At 40.9% G+C, this 22,520-nt stretch overlaps 2 protein-coding genes across 8 annotated transcripts in view; one reads left to right on the forward strand and one right to left on the reverse strand.

Moving 5' to 3' along the window:
• Positions 1 to 9,775, forward strand: part of LOC100678116 (agrin) — a 341,408-nt gene extending 331,633 nt beyond the window's left edge. For 4 of the 6 annotated variants that reach the window (XM_031921406.2, XM_031921407.2, XM_031921402.2 and 1 more), the window contains 12 exons: positions 2,154 to 2,348; positions 2,877 to 3,056; positions 3,537 to 3,876; positions 3,955 to 4,182; positions 4,267 to 4,720; positions 4,800 to 4,989; positions 5,060 to 5,471; positions 5,630 to 5,883; positions 6,061 to 6,160; positions 6,510 to 6,617; positions 7,486 to 7,660; positions 8,324 to 9,775. In XM_031921406.2, coding sequence (XP_031777266.1) covers positions 2,154 to 2,348; positions 2,877 to 3,056; positions 3,537 to 3,876; positions 3,955 to 4,182; positions 4,267 to 4,720; positions 4,800 to 4,989; positions 5,060 to 5,471; positions 5,630 to 5,883; positions 6,061 to 6,160; positions 6,510 to 6,617; positions 7,486 to 7,660; positions 8,324 to 8,581 — 2,894 coding nt within the window. In that variant the 3' untranslated portion in view covers positions 8,582 to 9,775. Of the gene's footprint in view, positions 1 to 2,153; positions 2,349 to 2,876; positions 3,057 to 3,536; positions 3,877 to 3,954; positions 4,183 to 4,266; positions 4,721 to 4,799; positions 4,990 to 5,059; positions 5,472 to 5,629; positions 5,884 to 6,060; positions 6,161 to 6,509; positions 6,618 to 7,485; positions 7,661 to 8,323 lie in introns of those variants that run through there. The other 2 variants (XM_031921404.2, XM_031921405.2) reach the window with 2 other exon arrangements.
• Positions 9,776 to 13,500: 3,725 nt separating this feature from the next.
• On the reverse strand, positions 13,501 to 17,732 carry LOC100116712 (actin-binding Rho-activating protein). 2 transcript variants are annotated; one of them, XM_001601088.6, is made up of 4 exons: positions 17,306 to 17,732; positions 14,949 to 15,079; positions 14,494 to 14,743; positions 13,501 to 14,071 (listed from the first exon to the last, which is right to left on the reverse strand). In XM_001601088.6, the coding sequence occupies exons 1-4, from the start codon at positions 17,321 to 17,323 to the stop codon at positions 13,958 to 13,960; spliced, it is 513 nt and encodes a 170-aa protein (XP_001601138.1). In that variant the 5' UTR covers positions 17,324 to 17,732; the 3' UTR covers positions 13,501 to 13,957. The 2 variants fall into 2 exon arrangements, with proteins under 2 accessions (XP_001601138.1, XP_031777270.1); XM_031921410.2 differs by lacking the exon at positions 17,306 to 17,732 and adding an exon at positions 15,156 to 15,371.
• Between the last annotated feature and the right edge of the window lie 4,788 nt (positions 17,733 to 22,520).

Consider the following 22,520-nt stretch of genomic DNA (forward strand, 5'->3'; position numbering starts at 1 on the left):
AAGAAAGAACGGAAGCTTCGGAGAGTGGCCGTAGGTGGTGTGTATATATAGGTATACATGTGCGCAGGAGAGACGGACTGGTCGATGAAATTCCGTCGCAATTACGCCTGAAAAATACATGACCGGTACATCATTGCTCGGTGGCTATCTCGTTGGGTAAGGAGTTGATGGCAGGCCGAGGATGTAGAGAACGAATATTATTCGGGGATTCGATTCAATTTTTCGGATTACTATTTCGAGAGGCTGGCTTCGAGGTCGATATTTCTTTGAGAATATTTATCGACTATTGTTATTGTGAGATCAATTTTTGGCTGCCATATTGACTAATTTTTATAATTTTTGCATTTTATGGATCTGCGTGCAGTTGTGCTTGAATTCAACACTCCTTGAAAGGTTCTTAAAAGCTCTTTCTACGCTTTCAATATTTTATTACTTATCGAGCTGAAAAATCGTTATATTTCAAAACTTTTATTCATTTTGCTGATAATTTATTGAATGAATAGGTACTATTTCTAGATACAATCGAATTTTATTTAAATTGAGATTCGTACAATTTTATGATATTTTATTAATATTATTAATAAACGCTCGTTACTTTACGCCTCGTAAAGTGAGAACCGCTTTTCTCTTTAGATTCAATGTATATTTCAATAGCAAATATAAAAAGCAAATATAAAAAGAAGATACCTAATGAACCCAATTAATTAATCTATATCAAAATAAAAAATCAACAGAGTATACGTGTAAGCCTTTTCGAGAACACATTGAATATTTATAAATATGGCCGGCCACCATATTCCGATTCGTTAATTTCGCCAAATAAATTCGATTATAATCCGCTTAATACACGCGATTATATATGTGCTTTTACATAATATTATAAATACACATGAAAGAATTGTAAAAAACTTTTGCTTAAAAAGTTTGGAATTTTAAAACGAGCGCTGCTCTTATCCTACTGCTCTATCGATCTGGCAACAGCCAACAAACAACATCTAAATAAAGCTAGGTTGAATCGTCAACGTTCATCTCAAGCCATGAACAAAAACAGTCAAAGCTTGCCGTAGTCTCCGTCGACAAGCAGTGGATTAAGATTCATTGCCCGAAGATTTCCTTCCATTGCCGTCGCTACTGTTTTCTTTGCTTTATCTTATCCGTCGTCTCGATCTCGAAGCCAGAGACCAGTACGGTTCCATTTACCTGCAAATGCCGGTGCGTAACGATTATCCTTTCATTGGCAGCAAATCGATTGGTGTTTGCTTTATAACCGAGAAGCGCCTATATACGTGTAGCGCCTCTGCCTCTGCTCTCAAGATTCTCACGTCGTGTTGGTTTTCGTTGTTTCTTCTTTATGCATCCTCTAGTTGTTTTTCAGAAAGTTTTTCTGAGATACGTTGGATTTTTCGAATAAGGTTAAATTTTTTATCTGTTCTTCTCGTATAGCATAGCTGCGGTGAGCTTTTAGAAGCATTCGGATATCGCTTTCTTATTCTGGGAACGCAATCTCTCCGAGTTCGATGTATCCATTGGATTCTCGATAAATAATACTTTTCCGAGCCCAGAATATCTTCGATAATGCAATTTTGATCTGTAAACTAGATAATTTGATGAACAAGCCACTCCATCGAACATCGTAATATTCTAGAGGAATCCTATCTATTAAGTTCCAAGCGGTCGAGTCGAGGAAGTTTCATCTTAAAAATGATTCTATAAGGTTATAACTCAAAAATCGATTTCCTGAAGCTCTAGAACTTTGCGAACGGTTCAAGAAATGTTCTAATATAATGACGGATTTGCTTCGCAGAGTATGTGCTGCACGATGAATTTTATTTATTTTTAAATACGTATATACGTTTTATCGTCGGCGTCATACATAATATCGCATCTTTTCCAATATGAAGACTGTAGCATATAATTTAAAAAAGCCTACTTCAAATCTTCATAAATATATTATGAGATAATGTCTGTACATTTGTGATACGTACATGAATAACATAGTACGAGTAACTGTCAAGAGCGTCTTTATAAAATTATATTTGAGTTTTTTCAATCATTCACTGAAAAAAGTAGTCTCTCTGCCCTCAAAATTTTATTCCCCTTTCTGAGATCGATTACTTGTTCATCATTCACTAACGTCTAAATTCTCTTTTCAGACAATTCGATAACGAACACGGACTCGCCGGTGAAGAGGTTCACGGCTGTTCATTACACGCAACCGGCTGCTGCCATTTCACCTTTATCCAAGTCGACGAGGCACTTGATGGTGCCGGAACCCGATGCCCGACTCTACTATACGAATCGCGCGCACCAAGAAACCATACCCGTTGACAAGAAGAATCTCAAACACGGTTAGTGATGCCAAATTTATCAATTCCGCGATCGTGTATGTAATTTAATTAAAGATTCAAGAAACATTTATTCCTGTTGCGTGATATCCACCCAATCATTGTAAATTCAAATTGTTCAATTTGTTTTAATCAGGTATAAACATTTCCGAGAATATATTTGTGTAATCTGATTCCTCGAAGGGAATTAATTCATTAATGCAAATTTAATTTCCGGGACAACGTTTTGAGGTAATTCATAATTAAAATCGGCGTTTCCAACCAAATCGAATTATTGTAATTTCAAATGAAAATTTTTAAAACAGACCGATGATAATTAATCGAAATTTAAATTACAAAATTTTATTCTTGAAAACTCCCCGCAATTTTGTCAGATTCAAGTAAAGTTAAATCCAAAATTCATAATTCATGAAAGTCACGTGTTAACGACGCAAGTGTATTAGAGTAAAGCCGATGAATAATTTACGAAACAGTCGATTATTTAACAATCCTCCTCTCATCAAGTCCCTACTGATGTCGGTTCGAATGTAGGTTCGGCCGCGGCTTATCGACCAACTCCCGCGACCATCAGGGTGGTAACGCCGCTGCTGGGCGACTTCTGCAACGACGACAAGGACTGCAGTATACTGAACAGCGTTTGCATAAACGGCCGGTGCATTTGCAGCGACGGCTTTGCCGAGACCAGCGACCGACAGGACTGCTCCAGTTTAGGTAAGACGCCGCGTTGCTGCCGCTGCGGCGACAATGACTTTTAAATTATATGCGAGCACGATATTTTGGCGCATTTACGCGATATATGTACATGTAATTTGTTTGTACTCTGATACTTCGAACGGGGGGTTGTATGCTTATGCAGATTTCAAGCTTTGTATTCCTTTTTTTCAGAAGATGCTCTTGCGAGAGAGATATTTGAATATTCACTGATCGTGTAGACTAAATGTGTGAACGAAAATTTCTGTTATACGTTGATTAACGTTCTACTAAAATTACTATTTGTGTAATTTGTATGTCTTAACCTTTGATTATAATCAACTCATTCTCTTAGACATTCTATTTGCGTGAAATTTAATTCGGACTTCGTAGTTGTAGCTGATACATTGCGAAACAGAACAAACAGTTTTAAGAATTGCCCAAGCAACTCGCTCTATCCAACAACACACAATTGCCTCAACGACAAAACTCGACTTGCAGCAAACTACGCGCCAGTGACGCCGACGGAGGAGTTCCACGCCTGCCTCTCGTCACCCTGTCACGCATCGTCGACCTGTATCGACCTGCCGGGCGCCACGTATACGTGCCGTTGTCGCGAGAACTACACGGGTTTTCATTGCGACGAGGAGATCAATCGCCGGGACTACGAGGTCGCCTCCTTCGACAGTAAGAGCTACGTGCGCATGAATCGGCTTAACGCCTACCACAAGTTCAGCATCGAGGTGGAGTTCAAGACTTACGCGGAGAACGGCATACTACTCTACGATCAGCAGAAGCAGGACGGAACCGGGGATTTCGTGTCGCTCGCCATTGTCGATGGGTAGGTTTCGCTGCTGCTGCTGCTGCTGTATTTAATTGAAGCAAAGATATTTAATCTTGTCGCTGTCTCAAATTTCAGATTTGTCCAGTTCAGGTACAATTTGGGTAACGGTGCGGTGATTCTGACGTCACCAGAACGAGTGTCGATGAAGGAGTTCCACAAAGTCGTTGCTCAGCGGTACCACAAGGACGGTATTCTTAAATTCAACGATGGCGAGGAAGTCGTCGGGCAGAGCGAAGGGATGCTGAAGAGCCTCGATCTGAATCAAGACACGTTCATCGGCAACATACCTACCAACTACAGCAAGTGAGTTCTGCATACGAAGAAAAACTGAATCTCTAGAAGTCGTTCTTCATCAATATAGCCTAACACACAAAAACTCTTTCTTAGGGTATTCGACAATATCGGAACGTCGCACGGCTTCCTCGGTTGCATCCGCAAGCTCCGCATCAATCGAGTACCGATCGATCTTCATCTCGGCTACGACAAGGACATCATCGAGACCTATCGCGTGAAGGAGTGCCGAGAAAACGGATGTGCCAACCTGCCCTGTCAGAACGGCGCTACCTGCCAGCCCATCTTCGAGGAAGACCTGAATTGCGAGGGCAGGGATTGCCTGGTTGGACCTAGAGCCAAGAGACGCAGTCTCAGGAAACGCAAGGAACGACGCACCAGCTCCGACCTGAATATCGTCAAGTGTAAAGGAAGTCACTGCGGTGGTCTGGACCGACCGGTCTCCAGAGATCGGAAAAACAACGGACCTGACAACCCTAAGAAGATGTGCCTAGGACCAGTTTGCGATTACGAGTACGACCTGGACGAGGAAGAGAGCTATGAGCACCAGGTATGGGCACATTTATCTGTAAGACCTTAAATATTTGAATATGGAAACCTAGCTAACGAATAATCGTTTGACGAATCAGGGCTACGAGGCTTTCGACCAGGAGTACCAGTGCATCTGTCCACCACAGTACACCGGGAAGAACTGTGAAGATTCTCTGGATCCTTGTATGAGCGAGCCGTGCCATCACAGCGCAACCTGCGATATCCTTCCTGAGGGAGGCTACCTGTGCAAGTGTCCACCGGGAAGAACCGGCATCCACTGCGAAAACTGTAAAACCAAAACCTCGATCAAACGACACCTTAAAAATCGAACGAATCATTTACAAACCTTTATTCACAGTGGACGCCGAATTGACGGAGTTCCTGATCCCAGAGCTCACGGGCGACGGCTTCCTAGAGCTGACCTGTCTCGAAGGCGTCGCCAGAACCTTCTCGATCGAACTCTGGTTCCTAACTCGTGCCAAGGACGGCCTACTTTTGTACAACGGTCAACTCAACACCGGCCGAGGTGACTTCATCAGCTTGAACCTGGTCCAAGGCAGGCTGGAGTTTCGATTCAACCTGGGCAGCGGCATCGCCAACATCACCTCTCCGGACATTGTAAGCCTTGACACCTGGCACAGCGTGAGGATCAGCCGACTGGAACGAGAAGGTCTGCTTAGGCTGGACAATGGCACTGTTGCCAGAGGCTTCTCCGGTAGTCCTTTGGTCGAACTCAATTTAGAGATGCCATTGTACATCGGCGGTGTGAGGTGAGCGATCAGAGTCAAAAGACTCGTTAGTTATCACTTTTTAAATTGGATGAAATGAATTTGAAGATGAAGCAAATATTGTTATAGGCCTCTTGCCAAACTATGCCAGCGAAGTTCGCTCGATAAATTCCGAAATTAATAATCGCAAATATTCGTAGACACTGGCGCGAGGTGCACAGGTTGGCCGGAGCCACGACGGGCCTATACGGAGCCGTCCAGCGGCTGATGGTGAACGAGAAAACTTACCAGAACCTCGCCGTTAACGTCACCCAGCACAATACCAAGATCTACGACGGCTTACCCTGTCCGAGCGATTCGAATCCATGCAGAAACGGGGGAGTTTGCTTCCCCCTCCTGAACAGCTTCTTCTGCAAGTGCAGAGACGGCTACGACGGCATCAACTGCGAATTCTGTAAGTCGAGAGAGTTCCAAATTCGTGTTTCCAACCACCCCCTGTCTGTCTCTCTCTCCTGTGCCTTACTGTTGTAGAGTTTCTAGTTTTGGTAAATGTTTCATACGGTCGATTGAATATCGTAGTATAGCAGTACAATCTTTCTTCTGAATAATTATTACGTTGCCTTTTTTACAGTTATGGGAGGTTACGACTCTTCGGGCGGAGAAGTGGCCGAGCAAGCTGTGCGGTTCAACGGAGACAACTACTTGCAGTTCAAACACCGATTCGGAAGAAGGTACGTTCACTTTTACATTACTCCCCTGATAAGTTACAATCCTCACAAATAGTTAGATTGGTGATGACAAAATTCTGCTGAGATAACATTACTAATGAAAATCAAACGGATAATAGTTTTGAACCAATTTAGAGCTTATTACACAACAAAACATAACAAGTTTTGTAACAAGAGGAACAACTCTCCGATATAGATGCAAAGCTTAAAATTTTCACAATCGCAAAGTAGAGTTAGTGTCGTAGCGAAAACTACGTGATAACAACGAAACAGATTTAACGAATATGGAAGCCCCAGCCAGCGCAAATAACAAAACGACAAAGGTGCTGATATAGAAACTAACTTTTCCCAGTCCTAACGCTACTAATACCACGCTCGGCGATTACGTCGACGAGTCCTACACTGACTACGACACGGAGGACGATGTCGACGACGATTATGAGAATTACGACTACAGTGAGTAAGTCTATACCTGCTGCGCAGTGCATCCTTCAAGCATCGCCTCGTTCTGTCCCGAAAAGCAATTTTTATATTATAATTGATCTTTTTTCATTTTCTCGTTATTTATTGCTTCGAATCACCAACACCTGCGTGTCCTCATCCTCAGTAGTTGCAAAGTAGATGTATTTGGTTACGTTCGTTACACTTTTTAGTCTAATGATTTATTATTATTATATTATATAGTACGTACTATAATATTATATATATATATATATATATATATATATATATATATATGCATGTATATATATGCGTGTGTGTGTGTAATTCAAAGCGTTATGTGCTGGACCAGTAGTCGATCAATAATAGTTATAGAAGCCGACAATAGAGAGTAAATTTTTTAACAATAGAAGCCATTAAGAGAGCCGCAGTGTTTAAACAAAAATAATGAAACAATACTCAATCCCGGCGAAATATTGACTTTTCATACGCGCATGTTTTCAATTCCGAGCTTTCAATAGACGCCATTCGCTTCAGTATTTTCGTGCAGGCGGTGTCAATAAAACATTAGAGTTATTAACATCCACGGTTTCACCGAGCACACCTTTTGAAAAAAAGTTATCGCGTTGATCCGAAGCCAGTCAATCGAAATCAGCTGCCCAGTTCACTTCGAAATTCGCGAAAATATTCAGCTCTCTCGATCCTTTCAAAAGGAGAGTATAAAAAATTAAAAATCGCTATCATAATAAACCGGCCCGGGTTTCCGGATCGATACTACTGGTCTCGTCTCTCGTAACAATTTCGTCGCCGGCGCTGCAACAGTATAGCGGCGCTGGCTCGTGAATTTTTGACGTATTTTTCTCACGGCTCGACCTGGATTTTCGCAGGAGGCGGGAACAGCAATCGAATAAATTCGAATTGAGATTGAGGACGACTCATCCGGAAGGCGTTATCGCATGGGTCGGCAGGGGAAAATTGGAGCATCTGATGCTGTCGCTGCACGACGGCTTCGTCGTGCTCACCTATCGTGGCAAGGGGGACGAGTTCACCATCAGCAGCAAGGTGAGTTGAGATACCGGAATGCGGATCATTTGACCCATTTCTACGCCAAATTCATCTCTCTGCCCCCTTCGTCCTCTTTATTTATGTATAAGATTCTGGAGGAAAAGTTTTGAAATTTCGAAGATTGCAAAGTGGCATTTTTTTAAATATAGAACTCAACCGGAGCGTTGTCTACTTAAAGTCGCTATTATATGATGAGGATTCATCTAATCTATCATTTTTGAAAATAAATGAAAGCTCGTGAATAATTAAGCAAACTTTTAATTTCGCGAAATAAATTGTTCTCATGCTTCAATTTTCACGAATACACTTCACTTATTTTCACCAAATTGTAGTAGACATCATTACACCCGAAGTGGTTTTTAACGATATTAAAATTCCAGCCAGAATAACTTTCTCTCTAAAATTGAACCAATTTCACAGCTTCGAAATCGTTCTTTCTTCTATTTCATAATTAAAAATTCGCAAAGTGAAAGAAAAGGTTAAATTGGATGTTAAAATATTGATGCGATCTAACAGCACGGCGTACACGAAGAAATTTCTCCAAAAGGTATAAGAGATACTCGAATCGTTGTTCGGAATAAACTGAAAATTACTCGTCTACACGGAGCTTCTGTAAATAATTACATCACATCATCCATTAAAACGAAATAAAATTTTCAGGAACGCGTGGACGACGGTTTCTTCCACCACATCAAAGCGATCCGACGTCGTCGCCAGACGACCTTGCAAGTGGACGAGCAGCAGCCGATAAAACGCTTCGTCGAGAGCGGCCCCCTGACAACGAACGGCAAGCTCTTCGTGGGCGGTAGACCGGGTCACAGAGGCCTCAAAGCTTGCGTCCGTGATTTCGTGGTCGACAAGCGCCGGCTACGTCTGACCAGGCGGAAGATCGAGCTCTGCCACGAGAACGACGTCTGATAGTCGCCGAACGATCCGGATGAAGACTCTCTTGTCGCGAGTGTATAGTGTTAACGTTCAGTTATGCTTGTATCCGCGAGTCTTGCTGGAAGCCCATCAGGGAGAAATTCGTGACTGGCCCGCGAGCTTATGTAAATATAGGGTTTGATCGCTTTGTCTTCTTCTCGTATATCATGTGCGAATGATTACGTAATAAGCGAGCCGGTTTTTACAACTAACTATATACGAGTGTTTAGTTGAATTCACTACTAACGAGCTTTGGTTTGCCTTTATTCTACGATTACGATGTTAAGAGCGCGTGCATGTCGTCGTTATGTCTCGCTCTTACAATTAGTTTTCGTTTTTCTTTCTTAGATCGCCTCAAAGTGTATTCTGTAAACAAAAAAAAGGAAAACATGCAACTAATTGTGATAATAAGTGTTAGTAGAAATTCGTACACAATGACTAGGGCTTTAATGAATTGTTCAACGAATTCACGACGAGTACTATACGGTTATTCACAATTTTCGAACTAAGATACGATAAACGGGGCATCTCCAGCAAGAGGCGAAAGAAAATCTCTTTTAAACAGTATATGAAGCGTACGTGTAAAATCAGTTAGACACATTTACTTTGTAAGGATTATTTTAACTTAGAGCTATATATAGTATATACATTGTAAAGGTGTATGCATAATGAAAGACACTAAAAAATAAGAGTCGGCGATTCATCGGCAGCTGAATGAAGCTGTGGTGAAGAATGTAAAAGGTGAAGTTCAAGTGCTACGTTCTCATCGAAGGACAATAATATATTTTTAAGAAACCAATCCGCGCCCGCACGCGCGGACTATAAATATATAAATATACATTGGAATACGTGAATGTATTTACGAATTTATTGCGTATACGTAAGTCCGCGTGCTGAGAAATTGTATAACTTTTTTCCACAACAATGAATACGAAATTTGTTTACTGTCGCGAGAAAGAGAGAGATTTGCACAATACACAAATGTTGAACGAGAGAAGAGTAAGAAATTAATAAATATTTAAATGTTGAATTTGTACAACTATTACGAGAGAATAAGAAATAGTCGAATTACGTTTCTTGTTAGTGTTTACTATATATTTCTTGAAGAGAAACAAATGTACACATACTCGCACACGTGTGTGTGTGTGTGTGTATATATATATATATATATATATATATATATATATATATATATATATATATATATATATATATATATATGTATATTATAGAAGACGAGATGTAAAACAATCAAGAATCACTTCCGACAAACCAAAGACCGACACGAGAATCACGAATCTTCCGGACTATACAGTACATCGTGATCTTTGTTCACACCCTAACTAAATAAGAGAAATAATACACCTGTTCACAGAATATATATGCATAACAAAAAAATATATATATGTATAAAACAGTAAACAAATATCGTTCGAATTCATTTCTCGGATGAATGAGTAATCATATATAAGGCGTTGATCATAAGCGTAATTTTAAAGATTGAATCTGTCGTAGAAAACAGGATGAAAGAAAATAACAACTTATTAGAGCTGCCGACGCACTTGTAAAGAAACGTCATACGCACGCGATGCCAAGACTGACTACTACGAAGGAAAAATAATAACACGAGAGAGAGAGAGAGAGAGAGAGAGAGAGAGAGAGAGAGAGAGAGAGAGAGAGAGAGAGAGATGGCACATGCATAGAAACAGAGAGGCGCCGCAGAGTTAATCGGTGTTATGTTTGAGTGTTTCGGTAGAGATTTAACGTTGTGCATATATTTCTCATCCATATAGATACACCTTACGTGTTTAAATAGAGGCATACGCAGTGTGTGGCTCTATTTCAAGCATATTACATATGGTAATTGCAACAGAGGTATATATAAAGGATATGCAATGGAAAAAAACGCCGTTGGCAGATGAGACGAGCCGTTATACGTATAAAATAAGTAATCACGATTGTTTATAAATAACTATAAAAAGACGTAAGGTTAATAAAGAAACCACCAGTGTAGCCGAGGCTTTTTGTAAACTTTCGACAAAGTGTCCATAAACGAGCAGCTGTTCTCCATATATATACATAGAGTTTTAAATAAGCAAACGAGTGGGTTTCGTATAATGATAATAACAATGCTAATCCGAGCTATCCGAAGATTATTATGAAGAAGGCAAAAAAACGTATGTTAAACGATGAATAAATAATTCGACGTGCACTGTACAGATATGTACCACATTCCACGTTAAACGAAGCCTCTCGTGAATGCTCCATGTAGAACCGCCTATAACGATGATAACGTAAAACGCTTGTACGAGAAGTTTCAATTTCGACTCGTTCCTTGACACGAAAATACACACGGCTTAATAATATATGTACACCACTGGGACTGAAACTGAATCTAATCTTGGAGCTGTATAAAATTTTTTTTCAAGCGTCATCATTCTGATGATAATAATACAACACACTGATTTACCGTCTATTTATACAAATTTTAAAGGCGTATTAAATTTTCGAAAAATTTATGTTTTAACGTTGCAAACGCGATAATCTAAGATGTATAGACTTGTAAGGAATCACTTTTGAGCACTATTCTTTATGATTTTAATAACACGTTCTCAGTCCTGGTAACTTCTTAACGAATTTCACTCATTTTCTCATTAAACTCTACTGTACCTGCAATATACAACTCGTTATTCTATACGACTATATCTTTACGTTCAGCGAACGGAAGAGTGAACGAAAAAAAACAATGTGTTATCTTCGATTTTTCAAGGAACGTGTGAACGTAATAGTAGACTGCTATACGAAGCTAAACTATTATCTCTGGTCCTTTTGCCAGTACTCACACACGAAGCGAAGAAACACGCAAAAATTTGAAACCTCTTGTACAAAGACGAAAAAAAATATTATGAGTGTAGAAAAAAAAAACTAACCGCTGTTCGACTATTCTGTCTGCAAAATAGAATGCAATATAAAGAAACTCACGCATAGACTGAGATGAATGTTATAAAAAAGAAACATGGCGTGTTTCCTGAAACTGTACATACATGTAAGTTTAAGTTAAATATAAATACTATGTTATAATCGCTCTGTTCGAATCCATCGCGAGATGCGAACTAAAAAAAGGATGATCATCATAATATGTGTAAGAAGAAAAATTATACATATTATAAATATAAATACTCGACCTAATTCTGCTTCTAAAAAGCGAGAACTGAAAATATACGTCTAAACGATTGGAAGATTAAATTTTTCATTTGCGCAAAATTATATGGAAGTGAATTTGCGGATAAATACTGTGTAATCGCTGGCCTACTGTAGCGCGAACGAAAAATTAAAAATATATAAATAATAGAGACACGCGACGAGATAGGCGAACGAATAAACATTTATTGTTTATAGGGCAAGGAAAACAGCATATTTATAAAGGATGCGTTGTACAGTAGCGTATAAGGCAATTTTCATATAACTATATATTATATGCGCGCAGTAATTTGAAATCTGCAAAATTTCAATAGACGCTATATTTTTATTTTTTATCTTATATATGATTGCTGTTAATATCATATCGTTATTATTGTAAGTGTAGGAGGTATTCGACGCAGATGAGAGACTCTTTTGTGTAATACAATTGAAATGCATATTTTTCGTCGAAATAACGCAAAGTGGTTCCCCAACAAGGAATATAATACCTACAATTGTAACTCGTATATTCTGACTGGTATAAATAATAACAAAAGCAATCCGACATATCGACGACTTTCGCCAAATAATTTAGGTGATATTCTTTCATATCATTCTCGATGATTAATATTAACGAGAAAAATAAAGAAAACGAGGAGACATATCGCGGAGATAAATTTTTGAATACAACAATTTTTTGCAATCGATTTTACATTGCGAACGATTTATGGGTTATATAAATTAATTCTCATTAAACGGTTGACTAATTCTTAAGTGATTCATTTTCTAAATTAAAGTTGTTAAAAATTCGAAGATATAGGGAATATCTCACTGATGACGACGAATGAAAAAAACGAAATATTCGAACAAATGATGTCATGTCGGGAGACGCACAAAGCGCAGAAGACGTTATTTAATAACCAACCATATCAAAGCAAACGATTGACTCTGTAAGATCGGACCAAGTAACTTTTATCATTCTCCTTCGAAACTCGAGTAGCAGAAGCAGACTTTAACCGAAACAATCATAAAAATGCATATCTAATTGAAGAACAAGAAAAACATTTCGAATTTTCAACGTTTCACTGCCGAGGAGTAGTTAGGTAGAATCGTCGAAGTAAATTGAAAATTTTACTGCCCCGCGCGTATTCGATCGAAAAACTCGTCGAAATTGTTTCTTATCCTTGAGTATTAGGAATTCGAGATATAGCACTGTCTATTGACGCGTTTTTACTTTTATCTACCACAAATTAACTGTAATTTTTAACGAATTGCATATCTGTCGATCCTTCATAATGAAACAGAGTAATACGGTCGAAAAAATTATTTTACTTTATATTCCGAACAAAAGAGTAAAAATATACATATTATACAATATGCGCGTCAAGTTTTTTTACTTTAATATTATGTGCGTATGTATACTGTTATACTGCTAAAAGAAATACTGTGTCGACACTAACGCTATCGTATATATTATATTAAAAACAGAGTTAAATCTCTTGGATGAGCTACCGTGTCACTAAACCTGCGCGTTGTAAAGTAATTGTATATATAAAATATAAATTATATGCGATATCTTAAAAAAAAACTCATCACTACTTATTCATTATCTAGATCCCACCAGTACTTCCTCATCCTATCAATCCATCGGTAAGTATATTATACTCCACTGCAATGGATAAAGGAAAAATATACGGTAATAAAGGCATCGAATAAAGCATAGATAAAAAAGATTGACTTTTATATAAACGTCTTTATTCTTAATAGCTACGAACAGTATCACATTTAGCAAACTTCACTCTCAACCTCTCACCATTCACTGCTCTATATGTACAAAGGAATTTGCAAGCAAAAATTGCAAGTATTCTCTACATCTCGCGGCGATATTGTTTAAACCGTGCGCGCTTAGACATCCAGGTACAAATTCATCGAAATCCGAAATCGCCGGGCCGTTTCAACGAATTTACTCAACAACAATCGATATACACGTTCAATAACTTGCGCACAACAATCGATCCGTTTTTGATATTTAGAAAAAAAAGAGACGCGCAAATAACGCCTTTTTCCTTTGGTATACGCATTAAGTATACGTGCGAGCGCGATTTTTTCAGAAAACGAAAAAAGCTGCCTCGCTACCTCGCATTAACGATAAATTGTGTTATATGATAACAAGATCCTCGTGGTGGTCAATTAGCTCGCGGACTTGGGCATCTCCTTGGCCATCTCGTCAAGCCTCTGGCGGAAGTCTCGTCTGATCTCGTCGATGGGCTTGACGAGGAAAATCGGTACGTGATCGTCCCTCCTCTGAAACAAAAATTTTATCGTAAAACAATCACTCATATGATCGAAGAATAAAACTACTTTCTTTGCTTTCGAATACGAGAATCTATTACATTATCGACTATGCGAACTACTTATACCGACGCTTTTCAGTATAAATAGTTTACAATGGCACACATCCAACAGCGAATTCCCGACATAAAAAAAAAGATCGTTATAAAATCGGATTATGGGGTTACGTATTCTACTCTAAAAAAGACATGTTATAAATTATGATATTCGTTCTCTAATTGATTGTTTGGTTCCTAATATTGAATAATTAAAGATACAATAAAAAATGTCGCAAGATATAAGAGCTTTTCAAATCAAAATCATATACTCATTCTCCACTAAAAATTTAACTGTCAATTTATATTTTTGTAAAAATTAATAAAATTTACACAAACCTGGAAGAGGCACTCGCCCTCGAAGTCAATGAGCTTCTGCTTGCGCGCTCGTAACAGCAGCCCAACGAGCTTGTCATTGATGTGCACGTAGATGTTGAAGAGGTCGCCGAAGCTGATGCCGAGGATTTCCGGCTGATCGCGGCAAGGTGTGCCATTCTGATAGATCACGTCGCAGAGCTCGAGGATCTCCTTGAGGATGTGGGCGGAAGCCTTGCGACCCCGGATGTCCGAAAGCGAGCCAGCAGCCGGTCTGCAAACGATTCGGCAGAGCGAGAGAGAGTTAGTTCGACCGACAAATTGGAGTGCTCTCGAGTGTAACAAAGTGGAATTTTGTGTTTAAAATCGCTTAGGATTTTAATGTCGCGTGTTTAACTGTTTGACTGTGATTTTAAGTAGACAAGACGACAAAGTCGTTTCTACTGATCACCCTTTATGTATTTTTTAATGATTCTTACCGTCCATACTCCTCCTTCGAGAAGGTGGGCTTCGGCAGGTTCAGCCCCGAGGTGAACGGGTTTTTGTTCTGGCTGCTGATGTGCTTATTGGCATGTTGATCGAACATGGCCACTTTGTCACCCAGCGATTCCTGAAAGCGAAAACGCATTAGTCTCGATCAATCGATCGTTAATTGTAGTTCTTAATCGAGAAACACGCGCGTTTACTTTTCACCCTTCAAATGGAAGCCCTGAAGATCCCGGCGACCGCAAGCTCAAATCCGATCGATGCTTTATGAAAGTGTCAAGTTCGACTCGGGTAAGCCAACAGCGACTTTCAAGAGAGAACAGAGGCGAGCTAACGGTAGGTTCAGAGTCGAGAGACAACTGAGAGCAACGAGAAGATCGCGAAAGCCGCATGCGACATCAGCAGGGCTTCTAAGCCTCTCACGCAAGACGTCGTCGGCGCGCTCGGAATAATTAGCGCACGCCACGCGCGAGTGATGCGACACGCATCGCGATGACGGAACAACTGACGTAGGGCGAGTTTGTTTTTTTGATTTGCTTGCGTTAGGGAAAGTTTTCATGGGGTTTTGTGTACTTCGATTATAGGCGTCTTGACAGACTCCTCTGATACTACTGGCGACCGTCAACCGGTTCTGAACGTTGACCCTTTATGCGTTATTTTTTTCTTTTGCTTTACACGTGTTAAACAATTGTTAGGTATGACGTTCAAAATCGAAATGAACGGTGGGTAACCGTGAGTGGTATGTTCGTCATCAATCGACATCGCGTTTATTCTGTAGATATTCATACTTTCATTAATAAAAATAGAAGACTCTATCGAGATATGTGCAACCGACGAAGGTCGTTGAAATTTCGTACAAAATATAGGCAGTAGATGCAATAAAAACTAAGATTAGAAATCATTGCAAACTCGTTAGTTAGCTAGAGCTTTTTTACATAATCAAGCTTATACCTTCGACCTGTTCTAAAAAGCTCTTCGGCTTACAATTATGTTAAGGACTTTTCAAAGAATGCTTGAAGCTATGTCATTCTTCATTGAACCTCATGCACGCACAACAATTTTCAATTTCTCACACGACATCATCTCACTCGCCTGCCAAAACGCATCCTCTGCACCTTCGTAAGAAAAACAAAATATTATATAACGATCCCTCGATAAATCATTCTCGCGTTAAAACAAAGGAACGACAGGTACGCGTAAAGCATCAACCATTTGCATAATCGTGTTCTTTCACAACATCGCGTCTAAGGCACCCCAGCGCTGCACTAATCTCTCTTCCCCTCCCAAAACGACGCTCTCTTACGAAATCGCGCAACTCATCGGCTCATTTACCGCGCTGCCGAAGCTCATACACCCCTCTCCCACGATATTAAAGCTCGCAACACATGTAGAGCCGGTGTTTTCTGCGCATATAACGATGATGAATCGGCGCAAGTCGACGCGCGTAGAATTGGACGAACACCAGGCGAGCTTTCGACCGTGGCCCTGGCCATAAAAGCCAAACTTATGGCAGCGTGTCAAGCGCTGTGGCATTCATTCAGCTCACACGTGATCGGGAGGGAGAGAGAGGGAGAGAGAGGGAAGGCGAGAAATACTTCCGCGATGAGAGGAGGTGATTTTTCTCCGAGAGGTACGAGCGCGGAGACAAAGGAAGTGCGAGCAAGTTTTTGGCGCGAGATTTGTTTGTTTTGGTTGGGTTGAGAGTCTGAGGGTTTTTTTTCGTTTTGGAAGGAGAGAGACAGAGAGGTTTTGTCGTTTGGAATGCTGTTACGCAAAAGTTACGCTTATAAAATTCTTTTGAAGATAAGATATTTGCGTTTGCAAAGTGGCCAGTAGTTGAGGTTGGGCGGAGATGAAGCTTCTTTTATTTATTGCGTTATCAGCTCTAGCTAAAACGCGCAGAAGTCGTCGGTACTTTGAAGTAGTCGAATATTTTTTTCGGAATGTCGGCACGTGCCAATTTATTTAAAAAATGCCCGAGTATTAACATAGCTACGGCCATTTGCGATTTAAAGAAGTTGACGGGCTTTAAAACGTTGGTACGATGTCGGAAAACTGCTCGTTTGAAATATTCGAAATGAAGTCGTGAATTGAAAATCATTGTAGATATGAGCTGATTTTTAGAATTATCACTATAATAGTATCGATTCATGTGATCCCTGTAATTGAAATGTATAATTTATCGAAATAGTACCAAGTTTTACGACTCTAAGTTATCTATTTCATGTCAATCGACTTTTACAACCTGTTAAGATCGTAGAGATACTATCGCTCATCTACAATAATCATTCAATTCCAATCAATAAAAATCCAACACGTCCCGCCTATAATCTCAATCAGCGATACTCACAAGCATGAGAGACGACATGTTTCCTCTTGAAGTTGCAACGACACAAACACTGACTTTACCGAGGATCAACCAACAATCGTACGAAAGTACTAAAATGCCAAAAGCCTCGGCAACAGTTTCTCAACAACTTCCGACTTGTGAAATTTCCTCCTAGACACTTGTGTGTCTATGTATCTCTGTGTGTATATGCGTACAACCGTTTTGGCGCACGCCTCGCCTCGAATAAACGACGCCTGGAGCTGGTGCGCGTCTTTTTATACGGGCCGAGCTTTGAAAAAGCTCTCTCGTCCCCTTCCGTGGCGCGCTTTTCTCGCTTTGCGTCTTTTCCGAGCCAATACTCGCTTTAGCGTGCCAAACCGGAGGAGACGCGCGCTCGACGCAGCGCCGTGCGCAAGCTCGCGAAGCTTCAGGCGGAGGAAGCTCCGCCGGCGCGGTGCGCGAGGAGTCATTCATCTTGGCCCGCGAGGCGCCTATGACCGAGACGTGAATCACTTTTTGCTCTTAGGGCTGACGTTTGGGAGTTTCTTGGGATTTCGAGTAAGTTTTTGAGAAATGTTTGAGTCGGTCGCCGGATTCGAATTCGGAGCTTTTTTGGAATGCTATTTAAAAAGTTATGTGTAACGGATTTTGAGCATGCATGAGAATTCATGTATTGGGAAAATCGATTAATTACACATTCTAACTAAATGTAGGCCATTTAACAAGTATCAGATTAAAAAATTCCTACATAGGATGAAGCTTTAATTCGCAAACACGTGTAGGGTCAAAACAGAGATAAGTGGATGGAGAAATGGAGGGATTTCCCGAACGTACATTGTTTTCGAGGTTGTTTCTAAACAAAGTATTCCATGAGTCATCAAGATTAGAAAAGCTCACGCGACTGACATAACAAATAGGATGGAAAATACGTTAAATTCTTGAAGATAAAATATGGAGGGGTGAAACTAATGAGATATAAACTTTCATCTACTACACATGTTTTTTCTTTTAAAAAGTAGACTAGTGAATAAATCTAGATTGCTGTGATGTTCTTTGTGTGGTCTGTACAATTTTTTTTCAATTATCTTGAGAATGTTTTTTCAGAAGTATTTTGGAAAATGATTGACAGCTTGAGATGAAGAAAATAGAGAACGAGCAATGCACTACTATTCCACAAACATATTTACCACTAACCATCAGTACAGAATACTCTAAAAAAGCGTTTTTAATGAATTTTCAAGTTCAACTGTAATTCAACCAGTCACAAGGTCAGGCGTAATACTGTAATCGTCATCAATATAGGTATATCTCGTTATATGTTCATAATACCTATAAGAACATGAACTTTTTGTTTATTTCCGTTCTTTTCATAAGTTTAAAAATAAATCCAAATTATATAATCCCAGTAAAAAAGGCAACCCCTTAAAATCCTAACACCCTGAATGCCACATCCGAAACAAAAAAGCAAATCCTCATCCAACAAAGAACGCCGCCGAAAAGCTCAAAAGGTCATATAAAGCCGAGAAATCGTCGAACCGCGCTGGCCGCCTTGCGCGGCATCCGGCGTCGCGACGGCATTCGCATTCCTCGGCTAATTTTGTGCGTTATAATCTGACAGACGGCGCGAGCCACGCGCGAGGTGGGAATTTGTTAAATATAGCCCAGCCAAGAAGATCGCAGCTCTGCTCTCGCTCGTGGGAATACTTTGCGCGTAACGGCGACATTGTGCGAGAGCGTCAAACTCTCTCTCTCTCTCTCTCTCTCTCTCTCTCTTTCTCTCTCTCTCTCTCTCTCTCTCTCTCTCTCTCTCTCTCTCTCTCTCTCTCTCTCTCTCTCTCTCTCTCTCTCTCTCTCTCTGGTACACCACGGCTCTTCGTGACCTTGTATCGGAGAGCGATAGACTTTACAGGCGTTTCAGGGACTCTAGACTCGATTCGGATCTCCGCATTTACAGACTAGCTAGAGACTATGCTCACAAACAAGTCGAGGAAACCAGGCTGAATTATTATTATTCACGCCTGTCTACCTTGACCGACGTTGCCGAGATCTGTAGAGAGATGGAGGAATTTCTGCCACTAAGGCCTCATTACCATCCCGATTTACCACAGATGAACTCAACAGGCATTTCAGCGCGATCTCCAACGATCCGTTGGCCCCGCCTTTGAGGATTATCTTCTCACCCTGGAAAGTCTTGACCTCCCGGAACACTTCGAGTTCAGCACTATAACGGAATCGGATATGTTGGCTGCAGTATCGCACTTCGACACTCAGGCCAGGAGAAGCGACGGAATCCCTCAGATTGTCATCTCAAAAGCATTGCCAGTTCTCGCTCCGCTACTAAGCCATATTTTCAACCTGTCCCTGAGCGAACTCTGCTTCCCATCTGCCTGGAAATTGTCAGTTGTGCGCGCACTCAACAAAGTCAGTTCACCAACAGCCGTAACTGACTACTATCCAATTTCACTTCTCTGCTTTCTATCCAAGGCCCTGGAGTGGCTGGTGCACAGGCAAGTCTCAGAATACCTTGAATCAAAGCTCCTACTAAATAATCTTCAAGCAGGTCTCCGCATTGGTCACAGTACTCCGTCTGGCCTAATTGAGCTAACTGATGATGCCAGGGCCGGGATAAACAAAAAGAAATTAACACTTCTCCTTCTCTTTGACTTTAGCAAGGCGTTTGACACTGCATGTCACGTCCGGCTCCTGAAAAAGCTATCCACCTTCGGCTTCTGAAAGCAGATCATCCGCTGGTTTGCCTCCTACCTCGCTGGGAGAGAGCAGGCCGTCGTTGGTGACAATAGCGAACGTTCCTCCCCTCGGCATCTTAACATCAGCGTCCCACAGGGCTCCGTTCAGGGTCCCTTGCTGTTCGCATTGTACATCAACGACATCGGTTTCTGCCTTGATTCCGATGTTTCCCATCTCATCTATGCGGATGACTTGCAAATTTACAGTCAATGCCACCTTGAGGAGCTCGATTCTTTATCGAACAGGATGAGTGCTAATGCCGAGAGGATAATGGACTGGGCTGCATAGAACAGGCTAAAACTCAATGTTAACAAAACCAAAGCAATTGTCCTGGACTCCCCCTACTACATAAATGTACTACCTTCAATAGCTAACACTTATATCAACATTGGTGGTGGCCAGGTCAGCTTTGAATCTTCTGTGCGTATTCTGGGATTGGTGCTTGACTCTAAACTCACGTGGAAGGAGCACGTTACACAAGTGTGTAAGCGTGCTCACTCGCTAATGTACAGGCTTTACTTTTTCAGATAAAGTACCAATCTCAGATTGCGCAAGCATCTTGTGCAAGCACTCCTATTTCCGATCATCGACTACTGTTCTCTTGTATGCTGTGACCTGACGCAGGAACTCGACTTAAAACTACAGAGGCTCGTGAACACGGGGATTAGGTACATCTATGGTGTAAGGAGAGATGAGCACATCTCCCCATACAGGCGGGAGCTGCAGTGGCTTACCAAGTATTTCACTGCTTGTTTCTTACGAAAAATGTTTAACACTGCCGTACCATCATACGTACTGGCCTACTTCGACTTTCGCGTAGCACTCCATCCTGTTAGGGGGGAAGTGACACCTCTGGATATCCCTACTTTCGCGACGGAGACGCTGAGGAACTCGTTTCATATCAGCACCTTATACCTATGGAACAACCTGCCATCACACCTCCGTAACACTACATCCATCGCAGTATTCAAGAAACTAGCTAAAGATTACTTTTTCGAACTCCAAAACACATAAACATCGCGTACACAGTCACGCACACGTGCATACTTGCTCAATGTCGCTTAACCCATCTTCACCTCAGTATACTTTCACACTACATATCTACTAAAACAGATACCTCAAACTTATTATTTTTGTACTTTTACTACTCTGCTGTACATATTGAATCGTACAACATAATGTTCGCAAATAAAAATTAATTAATCTAAAAATCTAATCTAATCTAATCTCTCTCTCTCTCTCTCTCTCTCTCTCTCTCTCTCTCTCTCTCTCTCTCTCTCTCTCTCTCTCTCTCTCTCTCTCTCTCTCGCAAAAATAGTTTACGAGCGAGCTGAGGAATCTTTTACGACTATAGATTCGAGAGGCGGAAAGGCAGTTAGATCCGCTGCTGCAATTTCGCATCTCATGCGGGATAAAGAGCTTTGTGAGAGATTGTTTTTGATTTGTAGCTGTTTACAAGATCGCTCGAGGGCGAGTAAAATGTGTTTTCTCAATGATTCTTGGAATTAAACTTGAAGGAGATGAACTTGGAGATGATCGTTTAACAGGTAATTTTTGGTCGAGAACTTCGAAACACCACATTCGTCCGTCACTATACCGAGTGGAAAGTATTACGTAAAATTGGAAAAGTTTTCTCTTTTGCATTAGCTCTGCGAGCTTGAACTTGACCGAGACTGCTTGCGAAGTAGTTGAAAGCAGAGTAAATAAAAGAAAGAATTCTTGGAAATTTCGAAAGCAAAACAGAATTAACCGGCAAGCTTTATTTTGAACTCGTTTCGGAAATCATGCATCACTTCTGATAATTAAAGCCTTGCATTCGTCGATCCTCCGACGCTATTTTCAAGTTTTAATAGTCCTCACATAACAGGAAAGCGCGATGCAATGAAGCATTCCAACTTCTAAAATCTCCTCGCTTCCTTAAAAGCGCGAAAAGCCCTCGCGAGCACTTAATAAAATCCTGTAACTATCGCATCGCAACACGTGTAAACGTCAGCCAAACATCGCGAAACAAGTGAAACAAACAGTCGAGAAACCGCATCCAATTCTCTTGCAGTGTTTTTCCCGAATAGCCCCAAGTGAAGAAAAAACTTTGAAGCACACAGCTCGTGATCATGAATGAAAAGCTCGACGCACCGCATGATTATCGAGAAAAGCCGAGCGCGATCCGGTTTCGAAAGCGGCGGCTCTTGGCAGGGAAAACCGTCGATTTTGGGAAAGCTTGCAGCTCGCGCACGCGGCGGTCACGTGACGCACGCCCAGAGAAGCTCTCTTGAGCGATACACGATCAAGCGCGAAGATTTGCGAGCTTCGCGCGAACGCAAAAGCCGTTTGATTTACGCGCGATGCACGTGTTGCTTAGCAGGCTCGGCGATCGATAAGAAGTTTTGCCCTCGCTCGTCATCGCGGGAAAACGATCAAGATATCCTTGGCTCAAATGCGACACTTTTATACACGTGCGAAGACAAAGATGACACTTATTGCCAGAGCT

The sequence above is a fragment of the Nasonia vitripennis genome, chromosome 1 (genome assembly GCF_009193385.2).
Source record: "Nasonia vitripennis strain AsymCx chromosome 1, Nvit_psr_1.1, whole genome shotgun sequence".
NCBI lineage: Eukaryota > Metazoa > Arthropoda > Insecta > Hymenoptera > Pteromalidae > Nasonia > Nasonia vitripennis.